Genomic DNA, 22,534 nt, shown 5'->3' with positions numbered 1-22,534 from the left:
CGACATAAATTAGATCTTAACAAGATGGTACCCACTTCTATTGCTGAAGTCCCCTCAGATGATGGGAGTTTGTAGCTTGGCTGAGACAAAAGCATGTTGGTTCGGAGCTGCCTTTAAAATAGACTTGAGGAAAATACAAAGAGTCTTGGATGCTCAAGGCTTAATTATCTGTATTACTTAAGCAGAGCTCAGCCAATGGCACTGCATAAAACTTGGCAATTTTGCAGCTAAAGCAATGGGGTTCTTTATCTCCAAGTGAACTCAAGGCTTCCTTTGCAAAAGGTGTCATGCCCACCCTGGTGACGTAACAGGGAACAGTGCAAAAACTATCCCTTGACTGTCCTGGTACCTTCTATGATTCCCTGGAAGCAACTGTCTTTTCCAGAACAGGGCTTTGGTGCTGCTGGGGTTTGTTCTGTGTCCTCTCCTCACTTCCTCCTGAAGATGGAACAGATTTGTCAGGAAAATCCCTGAGCCACTAGAGGTTGCTGTTAGATGACTTAAGTGCAAGTAAAAAAAAAAAAGGCTAGCTGGCCATAAGCTACCTCTGTCCTTGATGGAAATACACAACATGGGCAATGGCTTAATACAGGACAGGTTGTCATAGTCTTGTTGGGCTTAGTTTTGCTGTCATAAGTTTACTTCTGATTCAGTGAGGATGTGATTTCAACTTTTGTGCCTGTAATATGTCTCAAGTGCTTTTATAACTGTCTGTCTGCTGCTCTGGAAAAAAAGTTTGAAAAACTTCATGCACTTCCTTATGATAAACTGGTCTTAACTATGTTATCAGTTTCTTTGTGGATTTCAAACTGTGGATTTCCACACTCAAATCTATTCTAAACAGAGGCTTACTTTTCTGTTTGTTTTCTAACACTGGAGACTTTCCACAGCTATGGGCTGGACTTATTTGCACTGTAGCTGTAAAAGCTGATAAGCTTTGAGTTACAATAATCTTTTGCAAGTGAAAAACAACCTGTTCTTATTGGGATGCTGGAAAAAGTTTATCTAAAATGAGCCCTCTTCAAGAAATTGCTTCTTAATTAAGAGCTTGCTACACAATTCCACGAGTAAAGTTAATGCTCTTTAAAAGTATGGGTAAAGTCTTAAAGATAAGAAGTGGGCTCTGTGCCTTTTCACTGGGCTACTGATAACTTCATGTTTGCTATGGTAACTCTTGTCTTAAAAACAACTATTTTAGTTCTACCTACAAAGTGCAGTTCATACTAGTGTTGTGTAGCGCTTAAATACAGTACGGAGGGGAAATAATACAGGCTGGAATATTTAATTTTTTTTTAAACTGCAGCATTGTTGGGGTTTGTTTTGTTTGTTTCTTTTAGAGTAGGGTATTGCTTTAAGTTATTCTGGTTTGTGTGGACTCTCTAATTGCCTGGCGTTTCCCACTGTATGCTGACACAGGGGACTGGTGCTCTGCTTCTAGATACTAGCTGATCATATCTATTTAACCCTAAAATTCTGGCTTAATTTCTCACTGAGGGTGGTGAGCTTGGCCCAGGTTGCCCAGAGAAGCTGTGGATGCCCCATCCCTGGAGGTGTTCAAGGCCAGGCTGGATGGGGCTTTGAGCAGCCTGGTCTAGTAAGAGGTGTCCCTGCCCAAGGCAGAGGGTGGCACTGGATGATCTTTAAGGTCCCTTCTAACGCAAACCATTCTATGATTACAGACTCACCATGCCTGTAGGAGGTTCATGTGGACACCCAGCACCCCATGAAGCAGAATATTAAAGCCTGCAGCCTATGGTTGTAAGGATGATGGCAGATCTGCCGTGGAGGCTGTCTGCGGTTGGGGTTTTTTTTCACTTCACCTGTTGCAAAGGGAAGAAAAAAAAAAAAGTCACACACTCTCCTCACCAGGCCCAGCGGAGCTGTGGGGCAGGGCCTGCACCGCTGCTCACTCCCCTGTCCTGTGGGAGCCGAGCAGGGGCAGCCCTCTCTCCTCCGGCAGGTGCTGCCGGCGGCCGGGCTCCGAGCCCGAGAGACGGAAAAACCAAACGTTCGTTATTTATTTATTTTTTTTCTTAAGGCTTCTCCCCTCAGTCCTCGCCCTGCGGGGGCACGGGGTGCCCCTTTCCCCCTCAGGGCCGGGCCGGGGCCGGTCCCTCCCGCCACCGCCTCAGAGCCCGCTTCCCACAATGCCCCTGCCCGAAAACAAAGTCCCACGTGACCGGCGGCGCGGGGAGCCCATCATGGCGTCTCCCAGCGGCTGCCGGCCCCAGCCCGGCGGGCAGGGCGGCGGCGCCGGGGCCGGGGCCGGGCCGGCGGCTCTGCGGGGGGCCGAGGAGGACGCCGAGGGGCTGTACGTGGCAGTGGAGCGGTGCCCCCTCTGCAACACCACCCGCCGCCGCCTCACCTGCGCCAAGTGCGTCCAGAGCGGCGACTTCGTCTTCTTCGACGGACGCGACTCCGAGAGGTACCGGCGACCCTGAGGCGACGGGGACCGGGGACGGGGGTGTGTTGGGGGGAAGGGGACACCCTCTCCCTCCCCTACCCCGGGGGGGGGGCCGCCCCGCCTCGCGCAGCGGCCGTTGGGCCGCCCCTCCCCCGCTCCCCTCAGGGCCGGGGGGGGCGGGGAGGGGGCGGTTTGTCCAATAATAATAATAATTAATAATACAGCGCCCCGACTTTCACTTAGCCAGGTGCAGCGCTCAGCCGGTCGTGTCCGCATAGCCCACAGGAGCTCCAGACAGTTCAGGGCAAAAAGAGAGCTGATATTTGTAAACGTGCATCTCTTTTCAGCAGAATGCGTTAAACCGGTAGTTTTATAAATCATTAAGCAAAATCAGGAGGGGGTGTGAGGAAAATGGCACTTTTCTTTTTTATTATTTTCTTGTCTATATAAATAGTCCTTATCATGGGCCCCCTTTTAGAATTTCGAAAAATGCTCTGCTTGAATTGATCACGCACCTTCCTGCTCCTCTGTGTGAAGTGTTGGCTCTATGGTCATGCTACGTCAATTAGCAAATATCCTCATTACATGACTTGGATGCAGATTGCCCCTCCATAGCTGTTGCTCACGGCGTTGTCCATCCCAGGTTCTTGAAAAGTTTGCCCTCTCTGGAACAGCGCCGGTTTCTGGCTGCCGCCGTGTTCTTGGTCCTTCGTTTGTAGTTTTGTTAGCAGCTGTTGGGAGCAATGTCTTGGACTATTTTGGGAAGGTGGTGAGCAGCGTGTGGTGTGTTTTGGGCCTCGCCCTGACGGCTCTTCACATCCTTTTGCCAAACATCAGAGTGGCCAAGGGGACGGCGGCGTCTTTCTTCCATTGACATCGGTGGGAGGGGGCACAGGCCATCCGCCGTTGTGAAACAGCTCGCAAAATTGAGACTTTAGTCTGCCACCGGATGGGTTTTCTTGGTTTTTGCATGAAAAACTGTGTCATAGAACGACAAACTGTATTTGGTCTTTCTAAAATAGATGGAAAACTTGTTTGCGTGAGGCTGCTCGGTGTTACCTGCAGCTTCCATGAAAAAGTTACATTTGGAGTTTGGAACATAAACCAAGTGGGTTTTTTCCTGCCCTTTTTGTAGCCTTTAAGATTTTGGCCAAGCATCAGGCTTAATTATAGAATTATAGAAAAATATAGAAATCGTAGCCTTTGTTATAGTGGACTGTCATTCTCTATTAATCAAGGCTTAAAAGTTTCTCTGCCCATCAGAAAAATGAAACTGTAAAAAAGCAGTCTTAGCCAAAGTACCAAAGACAACGGCTTGTTGGAAAGAAAAACTTTTATCTTCCCTGTATCTTCTCACGTGAGGCAAGATCAGCTTTTCTGTCTGACAGTTTTCACTGCATCCTCCTGAGATGCTTTAACTGTCCCGTTTGTCTGTGGATAGGAAATCTTCTGTATATTTACACTGTGTTTCTTAACTGCAGGAATTTATTTATTTATTTATTTGCCTTTTTTGGTCTCTTCAACGCCCTCCCCCCGCTTCTGCCTGGACATCATGGTTCCATCTGTGGGGATCACTGCTGTTCTGTTCTCCTGGGGCCTCTCTGTGTGCTCAATTTCCCCAGGCTTTGTTTCTCCTGCTGCTCACAACTTTCCCAAGCAGTAGTGCAACTCGTTGAAAGCAGCAACTTCACATTAATAAATTAAAGGAACAATGCAACATATATGAATAACACAATGTGAATAACATAAGCGTGCTTGATTGCAGCAGGAACGCTCAACGTAGGGATGGAGCCCCATAAAGCTTGGGTTTCTTGTTCTATTGAAGATTTGGAACTTATTTGGAATTACTGTGCTTGAAATACTTCATCTGCATTCTATAATTAATACTTGGAATGGCTGATAGAAAAGCGAGAAAGAGCCCGTTGCTTCAGAGGTGGTTTTCTTTGTAAGCAGTGCGCAGGTTTCTATGAATTTCTTGCGATGTGAGCGCAGGGAGAGGCAGTGACCAGGCACCGCGGCAAAGTCATGCAGGGACAGGTGCAGTTCACTGGCTGGATTTCAGGTTGTGTTTACTGTCATCGTTATTTATTTGTTTATTTTATGCCTTCTAGTAGTACCTGGGTTAATTTTAGATCAACCTTATGGCCGGTGCTGGAGGAGGCCGACAGGGTCACGACAAGGGCTTTTCTGCGTGACTCGATTCTAAGTGCGGTGTGAGAAATTCAGAATGTGGAAGTGTATGGGGTCACTCAGGCCTCCCATTTGTCTCTTTGAAACGTTACAGATGGGGGAAAAATGTTGTTCTTTCTCTTGTGAAAAGTAAAAAAAGTGAGCGTTACCCCTTGTATCCAGTGATGATTTATTTTTAGAATTTTCTTGTGATTTTTCCTTACAAGAAGATAAGTGACTTCATGTTCTAACAGTAAGAATTCTTTCAGTTTTCTTTTTGTCGGACTGTTTTTGTGTGCTAATTTTTATAAAAGCTGCAGTAAGACTGAAGTTGTTCATATGTCTGGCAAAAATCACACCCTGTATCTATGCGGGGGAGAGATTGAGGAGCTGTTAAGATTAATTATTGAAGTACAGCTGCAATTAAGGATGAGTAGTCCGGAAGTCCTCCAGTAAAATCATCACTGACATTCTTCTTTTCATTAGTAATGTGTTGTATATTCAAAAGCTAAGCCGGCATCTTGATGCTGGTTTCAGCTCGGAGACTCTCTTTGCTCCCAGGAGTTTACTCTAGCCTGTCATATGCATAAATTCTCAGAGTGTATTTTACAGGCGTACTAAATTTGCTTTGCTTTAGATGTCTGCAGATGGCAAAAGCCAAAGACAATATAATTGTGACGTCTAAGCCTGTCTGACTTCTCTGAGCTGTGGGTTGTGATTAAGAATAGTGACTTTTTGCAGCAATGGAGTTTTATTATGGTGAATAGGTGCAGTAATGGATGCACCTATTGCTGTCCTCAACTCCTTCAGCATTAATCAGTTCCTGTAGATTAGGAAGTCCTCCTCCTCCTTCTCTCTAATTATGAACATGTGGAAATAAGCCAGGTAACCATAGAAAAGTCGTAGCTTAATGTGATAAGACTTGAGGAAAGAGAAACATTTAATGGATAACTTGAGATGTTGAGTTCGCTCCTTCTCTCAGTTTACGTTTTATGGGAGTCCCTGTAATAGTTCATCTGAAGTTTTGTTTCTTTGCCAAATTGAATGGCTGTAGATACATAGAGAAAAATCAGTTACATGATGCGATGCAATTAAAATTGGGCTATATAAAGAAATGGAAATGTTTGCTCAGGAGAAACCTGCTAAAGAAGTTTGTAGGAGCTGTTTGACATAGTTGCTGAAGTGCGTGGTGAGCTGTAATTTTTGCAGGCTTTCACAAATATTTCTGCCTTCCCTCCCCGGTAAGAACTTAATTTAGCCTCGGATTCTTGACAGACCATTCAGCTTTTCGCTGATGTGATGGACGTCATTTGGGTAATTGCGTTTAGTCAGACTCTGTGCCCATTAATCCAGCTTGGAAAACAAGAATTGCCAAATCTCCCCACCTCTCTTCCCTTGCGCGACTGCTGAGTGGTGTGTTTCTGGGCCAAGTTATTTTTGGTTGCAGCCAAAGGTCGGGGGTACAGTAGGTGTGCATTACCCTGCGGTAAGCAGGAGTCTGGTACAGTGCACTTTTGTCACTTCCATGGTGACTGCTGGGGTGAGGACACGGAGGAAGAAGGAAAGCGCCGGGTTGAGCAGCTGGGCTCCAGTTGCACAACATTCCTCCGGCTCACGCGTGGCCTCTGGCTTTTATGCTGAGTTCCCGCATTTGGTTTTGGTTTGTTTTGGAAGGAAAACAGATTTTTTTTTTTTTTTTTTTTTTTGTTGACTACGAAGGCAGCAGCCAGTAGTTTTGTAATTGTTTTAATGCTAAGGCTGCACAGGGCTTTGAGCAGCCTGGTCTAGTGGGAGGTGTCCCTGCCCAGGGCAGGGGGGTGGAACTGGATGAGATTTAACATCCCTTCCAACCCAAACCATTCTATGATTCTGATGTCATCTGGAAGGGTGATTACATGCTTTCTGAACCCCGAGTTAGGCACCAAGCTTTCAGATCCCAGCACTTCAAGGAAAGAAATGAAACATTTAAAAACTTTTCCTGAAATCAAACCCCCAGAGCTGAGCAGAGAGAGAGGCCCAAGATGCCATCCTGTCAAGGCTTACTGAATAATTCTTTCTAAATAAAGCTTAGATACGCCTGAAATAAAGGACTTCAAGGGTTGTATGTGAAGTATTAGAGCTCTGTTAGGCTGAAATTGGCCATTCTGCATGTTCTAGAGGGAAATTAACAAATTGTTTTTCCATATGTGGACTTAACCCAAGGTGTGGATCAGGATGGTGCTGTAACATGGGAAGCTGAAAGGAAAGTTGGAAAGCCATACACTGGCAGAAGACAAAGCACATTTGCTATTTTTTATGCCAACTAAATCTCTTGGCTGTCTCTATTGCTGTTTGCTCTTACTGTTAGGTTTGTCACTTCATGCTTCACTGTAATTTCTCAATATGTGTCATTCATATGCTATTTTCTTTAAGTGTGTTTCGCAATACAATGTGGAGGGGAGCAGAACGTGGCTGCTGCGTATTCAAAGGGTGAAAACACAGGATGATGAATCCTAAGAAAATTTCTTTCTGATCAGTTCTTTGCAGTTCTCATACCTCAGGCATCCAGTGAAGCTGAACTCAGGCAGGCAATTAGGTCATGGACTTGTGATGGCTACAAGTGCCTCATAGAAATGAGTAGCAGACAATTGCTGTTACTAACACAAGAAAGATTTGGCTGTCGTGTAAAAATCTTGAGCGAGCACTGTCCTATTTGGACCCATTAATGAATAAAGTGTGAGAAAATTCCACGTTAGAAGGGAGAAAATGCAGAGCGTAGTGTGTGAAATCCTGCATTTCCCACTACCTGAGGGGACTCATCTAATGCCATCAGAGCTTGGGAAATAACACAGTTCAGGCTCAGTATGGTATCTGAGACTGTACTGTTAATTTCTCCAGTGACTAAAGGTTTTTAGGGTACTATATGTTTTTCTTAATACAGTAAATATTGATATTGCTAAGCTATAAAACTTCTAGAAATAGCAAGTAATTTGCTTACAAGTTCGATAACAGGACAAGCTGATGTTTCCTCATGTGTAGGGGTTCTGTTGCAATTCCTGTGAGACAGATGCTCTAGAATTCTGCAAGAGTTTTATACGTTTAGCCATTACTTCCAAAGATTAAGACGGATAGTTGAGGTTTAAAGACTCCCGCAAGCTTCAGTCTTTTTATCATTTCAGACAACTTACAATGCCATGTTGTGCAAAGTATCAATAAAACCATTTAATCTCTTCCAGGTTTTCAGACAAGAAAGAAAGGCTGATGCATCTTAAAACCAAGCAGAGAGAATTCCAAAAACAGTAAGTTGTAGTTATTAAATGAAAATAAACTATAAGAACTCTCAGAAAAATGAAGCAGTCTCTCTAATGCACTGTTGCTGTAGACAGACGTAGTCCAGATAGTCATAAAACTTTCAATCGTGTTTTTTCCTCTAGTGTTTTGAAGGCCATGGAAGGGAAAGAGATAACTGATCAGCTGGTGAGTTGTTTAAAGTGTCCCATAGTTTTTAAACTCTCTGAATTCCTGGATCTCATACTTTTAAGTTGCAATTTACCTTGAGGACATTGTGTTACTTCCCCAAAAAGCCTGTTGTAAGCAAAACTGTAATTGGCTCTGCAAGCAGAGCGCTCCAAACCATCAATATTTTTCATTTCATACTAGATATTTGTTCAATAACTTACTATACTGATTGACTAAGCATTCAGTTTGTTTGTGGCATTCTTCTCTGTGCAAACCAGCATAGGAAATATTTCTTTGTTCGTCTGATCCAATTAAGAACATCCTGCTACTTTTGCACTAAAGCTGCTGGCTTTGTTGTTAATCATTAGTCAGTGTGTTTGAAGTTGTTTGTGCCCTAGAGTTGCTGAATGTTCTTTTTCAGAGATGGAAAATAATGTCCTGCAAGATGAGGATTGAGCAGCTGAAACAGACCATTTGCAAAGAAAATGATGAAATGACAAGATGTGAGTAATGCCCGTGCTTTTGTGATGTGGAAAACTCTGTGCCTTAGAGTGAAAAATCAATTGATGTGAATTTGAGTGTTAGTTTTTAAAAATGGTGAATTTCCAAACTGAGGCTTTTTAAATCAACTGGAAGGCAAATCGGTGAGTGGATTTTGGCCTTTTTATGCTTGGGTTTTAATTAGCAAACAGTAGGCATTATTCAGCTGGATGGAGATCATTTTGCAACAGCTTTAAAAGTAAATGCTTTAGCAGCCTGTGACTCTGGCTTTGTCCCTAGAGATGGCTTTATTCAGTGTAGTGTTTCTGATCACTTCCTCTTGATAAAGAGGAGCAAACAGCTCTGCAGCTGTTAACGGATTTCATGTAACTGATGAATTTTAACCCACACCTGTCTAGAAATCCTAAAATCCTACTTGACCAAGAGTCACTGAAGTAGGGCATAGGCTGGTGAGTTGCTACCATTCAGTGGCTTCAGTTTTGAAACTCACTAAACGTTTTACAGATTTGTGGGCTCATTTTTCAGAAGAGAATATGCAGCACTCCTTACAACCCACATGCAAAGGAAAGATTGGAAGCATATTCAGAAGCATATTGATTGAATCAGGAGCATTTTTATGACTTCAAATTCAAGAGGAGCCATACAGAGAGTGGAAGCAGAATCATATACCTGAGAATAGTTAGAAAGGAACAGCACAAGCTTGCAGTGATAACATCAAAAAGGCTGAGATGCAAAATGCTTTTCAATTAATAAGGAGGATGGATAGTAACAACAAGAAATATATAATAAGAAAAAGATGGAGTAAGCAAGCCTGTTAGTTAACAGGAAAGAAAGGAAATAACAGTGCAGAGAAGTCCGAAGTATTCAGTGCCGCCTTTGCTTCATCTTCTTGCGAAGAAAATGTGATTAGCCAGATTAGCCAGGACTGCAGGCTAAGGAAGGAAAACAGACAGCTAAATATTATTTTGATTATGTCAGCAAGGCCACACGAGATTCACCTTCTGGAACTTAAGGAACAAGCTGAAGTAGACAGTGGAGCACTTGGGAAGACAGAGGGAGAGAGGATGTCCCAGGAAACGGAGTGAGAACAGCATCTTTTTTCAGAACTGATGACACAGTCATCCTATTATAAACCTTTGACCACTTTGTAGGTAGTTGGAAGGTAAGGAAATTAAAAACATGCGTCACTTTGTTAAGAATAGGCCATATCAAATCAACCTCTTCTCCTGGGGGTCAAATGGTCTAGTGGAGGATGAAGCAGAAGATGCAACATACCTTAGCGTTGGGCACTACCCCAGACTGGCTCATGAGTAAGCAAAGATGTTTGCTCTGGGTGTAGTTCCTGTAAGGTTGGTACAAAAGGCTAAAAAGAAAGGCTGCATTCGAAGAGCGGTGATACTTGTCAAACCAAGGAGGTGAGACAGGTGGAGCTCAGCAGGAACCGGTTCCTGGCCCAGTTCTGTTCAATATTTTCCATAATAGCTTGCATGGTAGAATGGAAGGTGGAATGGAGGAGGCCAAGGTGGATGCTGTGGAGAACAGGATCAAATTCAAAATCATGCAGATAAATAGACAATGTCATCTGAAAAGGACAAAGTCGAGTGCATGTTGTTGAGAAAAGAGAAACATATAAATCCAAAATGGGGGATGGTGTTGAGATTTGACAAGAAAGGATCAGGGAAACTGCAAATTAAATAAAAATTATCAATTTAATGCTGCTTCAGAAAGATTATATTAATGTAAGCATCGTATTTAAGATGGGAGCAATTGTCCTGCTGTGCCCAGCATTGGTGTTGCCTCAGTGGAAGTCTGAAGTCCAATTCTAGCAATTTAAGAAAGATACAAATCAACTGGAGAAAGTCTGGAAGAGAATATTACGAATAAAACAAAAGGAATGGCTAAGAAGATTGGTGTTTGGTTTGGTTTAGAGAAGGGGAAGGTGAAGAAAAGCAGTTTTTCAGTAGGCAGAAGATTATTATGAAGGAGATAATAACTTTTTCTCTTTAGCCTGTGAAGAAAGGAGAAGAGGAAGTCAATGTGACTTTGAGGAATTAGCCACCTTGTTTGAAAATGCAGGTCTGAAGGTGGCAAAGTGTTAGGACCAACTGGGGAGGGGAGTTCCTCCACTCTTCTACTCTTTTGTGAAGCGTATTATCTGCAGCTTTTGCAGCTCCTATGATTCATAGTGAACTTGATTAGATTTAACCCATGAACTGACCTAACTATTGCCCAGCTGATGTGTTGTTAGCTCAGTTACCCCAAAGCTGCTCTTGCATGTAAACCCAAAATGAACTCTTGCCGTGAGTAGGCAGTAGATCAGGAACTCAACTTGGTTCGCTCTTGGACCACATTAGAACATGTAAATAGGTTGTTTCTCTTCTCTTGGATATGGCATAGTTTAGCTTTCTGAAATAAGAACAATTTCTAGAACATTGGGCTTCTGCTTTTGCAGTTGACTGGACACCTCGATAATTTGCACTTCTTAAAATAAGGTTTTAAAATGTGTGTGTTTGCCTTCTGTCTATGGAGAACAGTTCAAGGAGAAAATCTTGCAAATATCTGGCATAGCTCTCTGTTGTGCCTGTGCTTGCATTTATCAGGCAATGTAGGTGCGTGGGACATAGCAGTGTCCTGAAATACTTCTGGGGACAAATTTTAATAACCTCATAAACTGGGTCATAAAGCAGAAGTGCTATGCCAAAAAAAAAATAAAAAGGACAGTTGTTTCTGCACCGGGACTGCTAAAGAGGAGTGTTCCATGTTCTCCAATAATTGCTGTTGGCCCTGCAGAAAACGGAGTTCACTCTGTGAAAAAGGAGCCTTTCAAGTACAACGTGAATGTGAAAATTGAACAGATGGACATTTTACTCCTCCTGTTGTCTCTTATTCTTTATGCAAAGGGAGCGTTTGGGAACATGAATGCAAGCATTAATTGATTTTCTGTTGATGTTACAGGAATGCTTAAAGGAAACTGAATTGCTAGCTGACACATGGCGATTCTTGGTATTGCTCAGAGAAAAGTCAATTTTTTTTACTGTTCCTCTAACAGGGGGTCACTTATTTTATAAACCTGAGGATTACTAGTTCTTACCTGCACGGAGAAACTATTCTCACCTTTAATTTGGGACTTAGCATCTCCCATGTATCAGATCTTCCTTCCTACCAAACGCATCATGGGTCGCAACAGATCAGTTAGATGACTAGAAATAATTCCTGACATTCAGGGAAAGTGCACGCTGTGTCTGTGGGGGCGGATGTGCTCAGGGGGGTACCAGCAGTTCTGGGCTCCCACCCTGCCAGAGCAGGGACCGGCCAGAGGTCTGTGCGGTTCCAGCTCTGTGAGTTTGCAGAGCAAACCAGAGATACCCAGCAAACCGGTCCTGCAAACCAGGACTAGGTAGGTATTGTGTGCTGGTGAGGCACAGCTGGGCACAGACCCATGGCTGGTCATCAGTCTCAGGTCCCATTCTTTGGATGTAGCCTTTTGTTTTTGTGCTCCTCTGTTGAGAAGACCGACAGTCTGAATGTGTTGTTTGAGTCAGCTATAACCACTTAGAAGTTTTCTTGATTTCAACTCTGAGGAGAAGGACCTGTGAGTCCTGGTGGACAACAGGTTGCCCATGAGCCAGCCATGTGCCCTTGTGGCCAAGAAGGCCAGTGGTCTCCTGGGGCTCATTAAAAAGAGTGTGGCCAGCAGGTGGAGGGGGGTCATCCTCCCCCTCTGCCCTGGTGGGGCCACATCTGCAGTACTGGGGCCAGTGCTGGTCTCCCCACGTCAAGACAGACAAGGAACTGCTGGAGAGAGGCCAGTGGAGGCTACAGAGATGATGAGGGACTGGAGCCCCTCTCTGCTGAGGAAAGGCTGAGAGCCCTGGGGCTGTTCAGCCTGGAGAAGAGGAGAGGGGATCTCATCAATGCTCAACAATACCTACAGGGCGGGGGGCAAGAGGATGGGGCCAGACTCTTCTCAGTGGTGCCCAGCGACAGGACAAGGGGCAACGGGCACAGAGTGGAACACGAGAAATTCTGAACGAGAGGAAAAACTTCTTTCCTTTGAGGGTGGCAGAGCACTGGAAGAGGCTGCCTAGGGAGGTGATGGAGTCTCCTGCTCTGGAGATATTCCAGACCCGCCTGGATGCGTTCCTGTGCAGTCTGCTCTGGGTGGCCCTGCTTTGGCAGGGGGTTGGATGAGGTGATCTCCAGAGGTCCCTTCCAACCGCCACCATCCTGTGATATAATGCAGCTTCTTTGAGTAGCAGAAGCCACCAAATATTCGTATTGTAGCTCTAGTTTCATCTGTGCCTTGCAATCAAAAATATATCAGTAAAATGATGTCAGGGTTTAGTGCTTCCCTTCCATGCAAGGGACAGTTGTCTCACTTCCTGATGACAGGAAAGTGATGCCTTGCTGTAAGAGAACCTGTCTAACGCTGTTAGTGTGACTAGTAGTTGGGGCTCTCCCTCAAACTAGAGTAAGAGTTTTAGACGGTGTTTGGAGAGCACGTATAAGAAATATTTTCCTATGCTTTTGAAAGCCAGAGGTGGCTAACTCATTCCTTCTAGCAGCGTATGTTTGTGGAAGCATTACTGCAGTCAGTTATTTTATAGGAGAATCAACAGATGCTCTTGAAGGATATTTTTCCAAGCCTCAGTGCACCTGATGCATGGAGTAAATTCAGGCAGATGCAGCACTTCAGGACATAAGCGCATTTCTCATTTTGGGACTGGAAAGGGAGACAGTCAGTGCTCTCCTGTGGTACCAAGAAGCCTGCACCTTTGGGATCCAAGCACTTTGAGAGCGCATATGGGAGTGGGAAGCTAATCCCACACTAATCTCAGCAGTGGGGCCAGAGGTGGTGAAGGAAGATGCTAATCTGCACATGATTTTTGGCTGCAAGCAGTGCATGTCTTTTCGGCCAGCACTATGCAAACATGTACAGGCAAGCCATTTCTGTCATGATGATTACCTCAGAAGTTTAATTAAACTGCAAAATCTTGGCTTTTCTACTCCAAATCCAAAAATAGCTGGGTAAAAGAGGGAAAGATTAATCCCAATTTCAGTCTCTTTGGAGATCTTCGGAAAAGATTAAAAAGTTGTACCACTTAGCAGCTGGAAAACATTGATAGTGAAGCAGGGCTTTCTGTTTTAAGCTGCTATAGATCTTGTTTTCTATAAATATTAATAATGCTTTTCTCCGGCTTACTGTAAGTACCTCACAGCTCCTTTTCCAAGACTAACATCTGCTGCTGTTTTCACAGATGCAGAGGGGCTTCTGAGAATCAAAGAGGAGAACCAGAAGCATTATCGCAGGGCTCAGCGGCATCAGGAGAAGAAAGAGAAGATCCAGAAGCATAACCGCAAGCTGGGAGAATTGGTAGAGAAAAAAACCTATGACTTGAAAACCCAGTACGAGCATCTGGCAAATCTTCGTCGGACGCATATCCTGGAGCTAACATCGGTCATTTTTCCCATTGAAGAAGTAAAGACAAGTATGAGGTACAGAAGGCTTACCCATTTGGACTCATTTTGCTTAGCTTTAGACACCCAGAGGTGAGTCACCTCGGTCTAAGCTAGATGCTTAGGAGACTCTCTGTGGGGAGAAGGAGGTGTTTCCCAAAGGCAAAGCATCTGACCCAAAAACAGGGGTCCAGAATAGAAGAACCTGGAGGTGCTAGCATCTCCCTGCTGAGAGATCTGAGCCATGTGTCCGATGTTAAGCTTTCTTGAAATAGATAATCAAAAATCGCAGAACAAAGGAAAGTAGTTTTGGCAATAAGGAGTTTTGCAGGAGGGTTTCTACAAGCATTTTGTTCTTTGTGAGATCTGGCTAAGTGCCTGCCAAGTGCATCGCTGATTATATTTTTTCCAACTTCTTTAAAAACGCTCTGTTCCTCTTTGGGTGCTACAGAGATCCTGCAGACGTGTCTTCTGAGAGTGACAATGCCATGACCTCTAGCACTGTGAGCAAGCTTGCAGAAGCCAGGAGAACCACGTATCTCTCTGGGAGATGGGTGTGTGATGATCATAACGGGGACACCAGCATCAGTATCACAGGGCCTTGGATAACGCTTCCTAATAACGGAGACTATTCAGCGTATTACAATTGGGTGGAAGAGAAGAAGACTACACAAGGACCAGGTAAGGAGCAAAGTCTGATTAGGCATCTGGGGTACTCCAGAAACCAACAGAAGACATCCAGGAGCAGTAGCCTGTTCCTTTTCTTCTCACTCAGACAAACCTGAGTTAGGAATAAATAGCAGATTTAGCAGATTTCAGTCCACTGAAATCCTCTTTTGCAGGAAATGCTCACTGGGACACAGCACAATGTAATAGAGAGGTAAAGTTAATTATTCACAGTTTTGACATGGTTCACATGCTGTCGTTTTAATGGGAATTCCAGGAATTACTATTTTTCTACCAACTTCTGACAGATTTCACTGTAAATGATTGCTGGATTCAGGCTGTTCTCAGTACTTATAAATGACATTTTCCAGATTAGACTTCAGTAACACGTTAACACACCCACTGAGGCTTCATTTAAAATGAGACTTTCATGATGTTTTTATTTCTTTTAGATATGGAACATAATAACCCTGCTTATACCATCAGTGCTGCATTGTGCTATGCAACTCAGCTCGTTAACACTCTGTCTCTCATACTTGATGTCAATCTTCCCAAGAAGCTCTGCAACAGGCAAGTAAATGCAAGCCTCCGAGGAGGTGAATCAGTGACCAGTTTTGACTGATCTTCATTCAGTTTGGGTTTTGTGAACGAAGTCATTAACTTGGAACACCTTTTCATGGTAATGGTGGTTGGCTCGTGGATTTTTGTGCAGTTTAATTCTGGATGGAGGGCTAGCAGGATTTTAGACAACAGTTAATAGTCCCTGCCCCTTTTTTTACCTTCTGAGAGCGTAGACCAACCATCATAGTTGAAAATAACAGCTTTCTAATTGATGTGTTCAGCATCCTGCAATCAGAAATGAGATATGACAGTGCGTGAATAGCACTTTTCATTTTATGAGACCCTATTGTGCTTTACAAAATCCTCGCCCGGTCCAGCAGCTCTTAGTCATCCTGAATAGCTCCGCCACATTAAGTGCTGTAGGACATGCCTTATCGTATGGCATGACAGCCAAAACACCAACGGGGAACATACCTGCCTGCCAGACGCCTGGGAGTGTATTGAGTAAATCCCTTTTTGTGATGAAAAGCACTGTTGGGTTTTTAATGTCTTGGTGGAGCTGGTGGGATCGGTACAGAAGAAGCACTGAGGAAGCTGTAGACTTGGTCAGTCTTCCAGAGGTCTCAGATATGCTGCTGAGATTCTTTTAAGTGTTTAAAGTAGTGGTTGTGGAAGTGAGGGCACAAAAGTTGTGTGAGGTCTCTGCAGGTTTTTTTTTATACTATTATTTGGGTGCTCAGTCTTCCCAGAAGGAAGAGGTTGGGAAAAGAAAATGAGGCAAGATTTAAAAGGAGAGAAATAGCTTGGCTTTGAGTTTCATACCGTTTACATCACCTCTCCTGTGGAAACCGGTGAGACCAGGGCAAGCAGGGCTTGTTGATGAAATGCTAACAGTCTTGCAAGGTGAAAAATTAATCTCCTGAGCACTCTAAAACTGTCTGTACAGTTTAAACAAGTGCTCTCTGTGAGGATGTTTACTCCAGGATTTGTTGGGAGGCCAAGGCACAGAATGCCGATGTCTCCAGTAGGTGTATTTTCTCAGCATTTTTCTTTATGTGTGTATATATATGTGTTTCAACAGCGAGTTCTGCGGAGAGAATCTGAGCAGACACAGGTTCACGCGGGCAGTGAAGAAGCTGAATGCTAACATCCTTCACCTTTGCTTCTCTCAGGTAGGGGGAATGCGCATTTGGATTCTTTAAATAGCTTTTAAAATATCAACTGTGCCTGCAGGTTTCCTCCAATAACTGATCATGTCTTTTTCTTACCTTCCCCACGGTAGCATGTAAATTTAGATCTGTTGCACCCACTGCATACGCTCAGGAACCTTATGTACCTGGTCAGCCCAGACACTGAGAACTTGGGCAGGTAAGAAAAGCAGTATGTCGACTCGCCTGTGACTGAATCCCGTTTGAAGTGATGCATTTGCCTTGTTACTTATAAAGGAAATTCTTCTCTTCTGCTGTACCTATAGATCAGTCCTCAGCGCATCAGAAATCGGGGTAGTTACAAGGAGGAGGCAGGAGAGGACAGAAAAAGCGGATCCTGAGTAGGAAATTAGATTTGGAAGATGTCTGTATGCTGTGTGATGGGCTCAGATGGAGGCTTTGTAGCCGATATAGACTCGTTTCCCCTATGCCCTGAAGCAGGAACTCCTTCCCTCCAGGGGACAGCAGCACATATGCCAGCCAGTCTCACCGTGCTCCAAATGTGACCCTACCCACATCTTGCCAACCTGTAAATACCTAAGAGCATCCAGCAATATAAACCCTAAAACGAATACTAGGTAAAGCTTTCCCAAAATAATTACAGCCAATGAACACCCTCGACCAAAGTCGACACTTCAAATAATATTAATTTCTGTGTAAATCAAGATTAAAGACAATTTTTCTGTTAACTTAGTACGTGATGAAAAGAACATCGGTTCCTCCGGGCTGCATGCACCAGGTTTAATAATCTTCCTTTTTTTTTTTTTTTTTTTTTTTTTTACAACTAAAATAGAAAGAAAGCCACCAACACTGATTTCCCGTTGGGATAATCCAGTCCCAAATCACTTGTGCCTGAGACAGTCTGCAAATATTTGTTTAATCTGACTGCTGCTTTATTCTCCCTTAAACACACTCATGTTCTGAAATCTACTTTTCAAGTCTGTTCTCGTGTACTAGTTGTATTTAAAAACCCGCAGTGCCACTAAGAGGAATTGAATGCATGGCTCTAACCACTTCCCTCCTCTTCTTTGGGTATATCCCTACCGATTCATCCCAAAGACACTGGGAGCCAAATCTTTGTAACAAAGCTCAGCTTGGAAAAAATTACGTGCTTGCTGCTGCTTGTCTGAAAACAAGGAGAGGGCAGGAAATACCCAGAGAATGAAAAACTGTGTCCTGGAAAGCAGCTGCTGTAAAAGATCCACACACCGCAGTGGACAAAAAGCGAAGCCTTGAGGGATCCCCACAATGTGATGTAGAAGTTCTGAGTGGAAAGATGGGTCTTGCTTCTCCAGGCAGAGGTTTCAGAGCTCCACATGCATCAGTCGGGTCCATGCAGTAGAAGAAGAGGTTACAGGAAAGAGCTGGAGAAAAGACCTACCAGCGAGGGGAACAGTTTAACCTCTGTAAAACTGTCTCAGCTCGCTAGGGATGAGATTCAAAGATGACTTGATTCCCTTGCCTTTGTGGCGATAAAATGCAGGCTACTGAATGGCTTTGTAGACACCACTGGAAGCAAAGAGTCTGAGCTAGGTTGAAATGAGGCGCGTGTGCTTGACAGAGAGTTTAATTAGCCGCAAGAATGAAGGTGGGGATTCTCTCTTTCCTTATGTCATCCTGTCGAGGCTGGATGAGTTTCTGGAATGGGTGCTTTCATCAGGCAGAAGTTACTGGGCTCAGGACAGGGAGAACGGGTGGAACATAATGGCCTTTGTTATAGAGGAGGTCACTCGAGATGATCTAATGGTCCCTTCTGGCCTTAAACCTGATGACTCTCCTCTTATGTTGCCTCGTTAAGCAAAATGCTTTGCCAGAAGGCAGCACTCCCATTCCTTTCCGGATTAGGAAAGAGTAGTGTTTACCTTTAATTTCCCAGCTGTCTGCAAAGTTTGCAGCAACCAGCTCTCTTTATTTTCCTTTAGATATCTAGGCCTATAGTTGTCTGATAGTCTCCTTTATAAGCTCCTGTTTTCACATGCATGTCATTTTACAAAGCTTTAATTGTCTGGATTAAAATTTTCTGTGATAAACCCGCTGCTTCAGGCTCCTTCTCCCACTGAGGCTGGAGAAACGCTCTTACCCATGTTAAATTCCTGCTCCCATTTCCCTGAGCAGCTTTGCGCTTTGCAATGAGCTTTGGCAAGGACTCAGCTTGCTGTGGGGAACCCATGAAAAACCTCCCGCACTCTGCCTGTGGGTCATGGGCCACCAACTCTGCCTGCTTTGGCTCAGTAAAGGTGTTTCAGGTTTTGGCTGCCCGTACTCCAGGGCAAAGCAGTGGGATGGGGTGGGATGCAGTTGTTTCTCCCACCAGGCAGTGGTAGCAAGGATCTCAGAGTCGCAGCGCAGGTGGGTTTGGCCGGGACCTCTGGAGATCCAGCCCATCACCCCACTCAAAGTAGAGCCAACTGGAACAAGTTCCTCGGGACCAGTGTGGTTTTGGATGTCTCCAGTGATGGAGACTCCACAGCCTCTCTGGGCAACCTGTTTCACCAGCCCCATAGTGAAAAAGAAAAAAAAAAAAAAGAGATCTTGAGATGTTGCTGAGGGTGAGGTGCTGCCCTGGGAAGTCTCCATGAGTGAGTTTTGCCAACCCTGTTCTGTAAGTTGTAAGCGACACCCTTTCCCCTGGCTGACAGAGCTGGGCCTGGCCGCAGCGAGTGTTAAAAATAAAAACCCGTTCCACATCAAGCTGAGATTTCCACCGGCAGAGCTGGGAGTTATTATCAATAGCGTTTTCCTTTTGTGTGTGCGTGTTCCGCTGTCAAAGCAGCACAGCTCTGCCGCCGTTCCTGCTCCCTGGACTGGAACCCAGCTATCGCTTCCTTGGCCGACTGTTTGTGTTTCACCATTGTCATAATGGAGTTATCTCCCTAGCCAGCGAGTTTCTCTCTGCCAGCCGATAAACGCAGAGGTGTTTTAATTTCTGTGCCCTGCAGAGGACAGGGCAGGGTGTTTTGGCATGCCGAGGACTCGCGCCAGCGCAGTGACGGCCCTTCTCCCGCATGGGCTGACGATGGCATTGTGTCTGTGTTCGCAGGTCCGGGCCTTTCGAAATCAGTGCTGATCTCGAAGACTCCATGGAGTTCGTGGATCCCAGTGCCACCGGAGAAACGGATGAGAGCGGCGATGAGCACGTCAGCGACGAAGAGACGGACCTAGGGACAGACTGGGAGAATCTGCCAAGCCCCAGGTTCTGCGACATCCCCTCTCAGCAGGTGGAGATGCTGCAGAGCCAGAGCAGCCAGGTGTCTCAGCCCATCGCCAGCAGCAGCGCTGGCGGAATGATCTCCTCTGCCGCCGCCTCCGTCACCTCCTGGCTGAAGGCGTACACTGGACATCGCTAACGAGCACGGGAAGAGCGTCGTAGGATTTGCGGAAGGAATCCCTCCCCGTCAGTGCTGTAGTAAACCTTACGTATTCGGTTAAGTAGTGCCTGGAACAAAGAAAAGGTTGGACTTTCATTTTGTAAACCAGAAAAAACCTTTTTATTTACCCAAGATGACTGTGATGGTACCATTTTGTAAATTAGCTAGCTACGTACTTCTGACGGATTCTGGGACGGCACTTTGTGTCTTGGTTCTGTCTGCATTGTTGAGTAACAAAAAAAAAAAAAAGGACCCGGTAGCCTCCAGCTCTACTTTCTGAAGAAGAAACAGATTTTAGAGTGCCTGGATCGGGATGAGTACGGAGAGGAGGCTGCTCCCTGCGCAGTCTGGACAGTGGTGCAAATGCAGTTCACATTTTCTTAACTCTCCTTACAGGGTTTTTCGTTTGTGTGTGTTTTAAATCTGTCTTGCATAATGCAAAAATGCATATTTCTAAATTTTTTTCATTCAGGACATGAAAATTATGCATTTTTAACATGTTTTCTAATCTCTGTTGCCATATTTTTAATACAAAGAATCAGCGTGGACAGGAATTCACACAGCAAATTGCTCTTAGTTTAGATTTGGTTGTGAATCTTGACCCAGTTTTGCCGTAGAAAACTGGCTGGTTTCATGCTGTTTCCACCGGTAGGTAGTCTAGAAGTTTTCGTGTTGTGCTGTCCAAAGCACACAGGCTCTTTTAATATCATACACCAAAGAAACACTGGACGTTCTCTTAGCTAGACCCACATTTGACGCCGATACAGGATTGCGTTGTTGCAATAATAATATTCATCGGTTCCAACACCACGTTGCCACTTTTTCATAGTAGAAAAACCTCATTTCAAGCTAGTTTAATGGAATCACGCGGTCTCCACACTACATGCATTTTTAAACTGTTCAGTTTTATGTTTCTGGTGGGGTGTTTTGGTGGTTTTTTTTTTTTTGTTCTTTTTTTATTTACTGAATGCCAAGAAGTTGATCTGATTTCACTGCAGAGATGCTCCCAGCGCAGCTGGCTGGCTTGTAAAACGCCAGGAGGTGCGACGCTGACAGCTTCGTCAATGCTCACGCGTTCATTAACACGTGCTCCTCCGCTTCCTCCGCCTTGCGGTAGGTATTGCTTAAAGACGGGTTCGCTCAGTGAGGCTTCCAACGTATGGTTTACATTTTATGGAGTTGGGACGTTGTACTTCTCCACGGGGCAAACGAACACAAAAGCAGGCTCCCGTCCCCCCGGGAGGGGAGGTTTCTGCCACAGGGGACATGGCGAGGCTGCGTGAGCGATGCCCAAGCCACGTCCCTGTCATCGGGCAGCGTCCTCCTGCGTGTCCCAGTTCCCGGCTGCGGGGCGGCTGGCCCAGCCGCGTCGCGGAATGGTGGGTGATGGTTTTGCTCCATTCCTCCCCGTCTCGGCCAGCGCTGCCTCCTGTCTGCACCGCGCCGCGGGCGGGAAAGCGGTTGTGGCACCAAGGCCGGTGAGCCCCACATCGGGGGTGCAGCTGAGCATGGCCTCCCCCAGCCCCTCTCCTACGGCAGCTCTTTCTCTTTGGCCTCGGGGACGGGCATCTCGTGTTGGTAGTTTCTTTTAATTTTTATTTCTTGTTTTTAAACCAAAGACCCTTAACTCCACGCTAACATCCCACCCGTCGTTAGATGAAGACGCCCTCGGTCCTGCCACTCTTTGGGTCGAAATCCAGCAGTTGGGTTAATTTTAAGAGAACCGCCAAGACTCCCTTGACTACTGCAGCCCGATGGGGGAGGGTTCCTGCAGTCCCCCCCACAGCCTGGAGGGGCCGGGGGGGTCTGGTCGCTGCTCCCCTCACAGCACTTTACTCCCTTGCAGCTCTCGCATCCTCTGAGCAACCAGCACACACCAGTACTGTATACTGGGCTCTTAGCACCGCACAGCCCCCTCTGGTTCCCCCTTTATTTTGCACTGGACCCCGCCATGTATCTTCTCTTTTTTTCTTTTTTTCTAATTATGTTAATACGCGTTTTGCTCTCTCATCGCTGCCTTTGTGCTACTTTGAACCCCCTAAAGGTCAGGCTGTGATTCTGCTCTGTACGCTCTCCTTTCCGTTAGGAAAAAAAACAACACAAAAACCTTTTTAAGCCATATATTTCATCACCATAACATTTTCCAAATAATTTATTTGCAACCATGTTGTATTCTGAAAGTGCACAACGGCCCTGCCAGGGGGTTAAAATGCATTGGGACAGGTCTTTTTCCGGGATGTTTTTGTAACAGAATACAGATTGTGGTTTGTTTTTGTTTTGTTTTTGTTTTTTAAAAAGTGTTTTGCACGTGTGTAGCTAAGGAAGAACCACGTGTGTCCAAACCTCGAGTGCAATGGCCAGGATGAATTTTCCCGGTTGTTTTGGGGGGCGGGAGCACAGGAATATCTGTAATTATAGATATTTGAAGGCAGCCGGCTGAGAGTTCACAAAACACTTTTGCATAGCGCGAATGCGGGAATTTCAGTTTAGGCTGTGACTTTTGTCCGTGACCGGTGTTCTGGGGTGTTCAACCTGAGCTTCCAGGGGAAAAACTCCATTTCCAGAGCGTACCCCTCCCCTGGAAATGGGGTGCCTTGGTGAGGGCTGGAGGGGGACACCCCAGGGCTGCTCATCACCTGCAAAAACTCACAGCCTCTCTCTGCAACTTCCCAACTAGATGTAACTAAATACAAATCTTTTGGGTTTGTTTGTGGTTTTTTTCTAAATTTTATTGTATTATTGCAATAAATCTTTAACAGTAA

The 22,534-nt window shown here is 45.1% G+C and overlaps 1 protein-coding gene across 1 annotated transcript; it reads left to right on the top strand.

Moving 5' to 3' along the window:
- Positions 1–2,147: 2,147 nt before the first annotated feature.
- ATG14 (autophagy related 14) lies at positions 2,148–22,534 on the top strand. Its single transcript, XM_054198304.1, has 10 exons — positions 2,148–2,425; positions 7,789–7,851; positions 7,987–8,029; positions 8,433–8,514; positions 13,771–14,008; positions 14,421–14,650; positions 15,088–15,205; positions 16,278–16,368; positions 16,479–16,564; positions 19,445–22,534. The coding sequence occupies exons 1-10, from the start codon at positions 2,148–2,150 to the stop codon at positions 19,749–19,751; spliced, it is 1,536 nt and encodes a 511-aa protein (XP_054054279.1). The 3' UTR covers positions 19,752–22,534.

Source organism: Rissa tridactyla, chromosome 4 (assembly GCF_028500815.1).
Source record: "Rissa tridactyla isolate bRisTri1 chromosome 4, bRisTri1.patW.cur.20221130, whole genome shotgun sequence".
NCBI classification, from domain to species: domain Eukaryota; kingdom Metazoa; phylum Chordata; class Aves; order Charadriiformes; family Laridae; genus Rissa; species Rissa tridactyla.
Note: the sequence above shows the minus strand (reverse complement) of the source record. Positions and strands in the feature narration are given on the sequence as shown.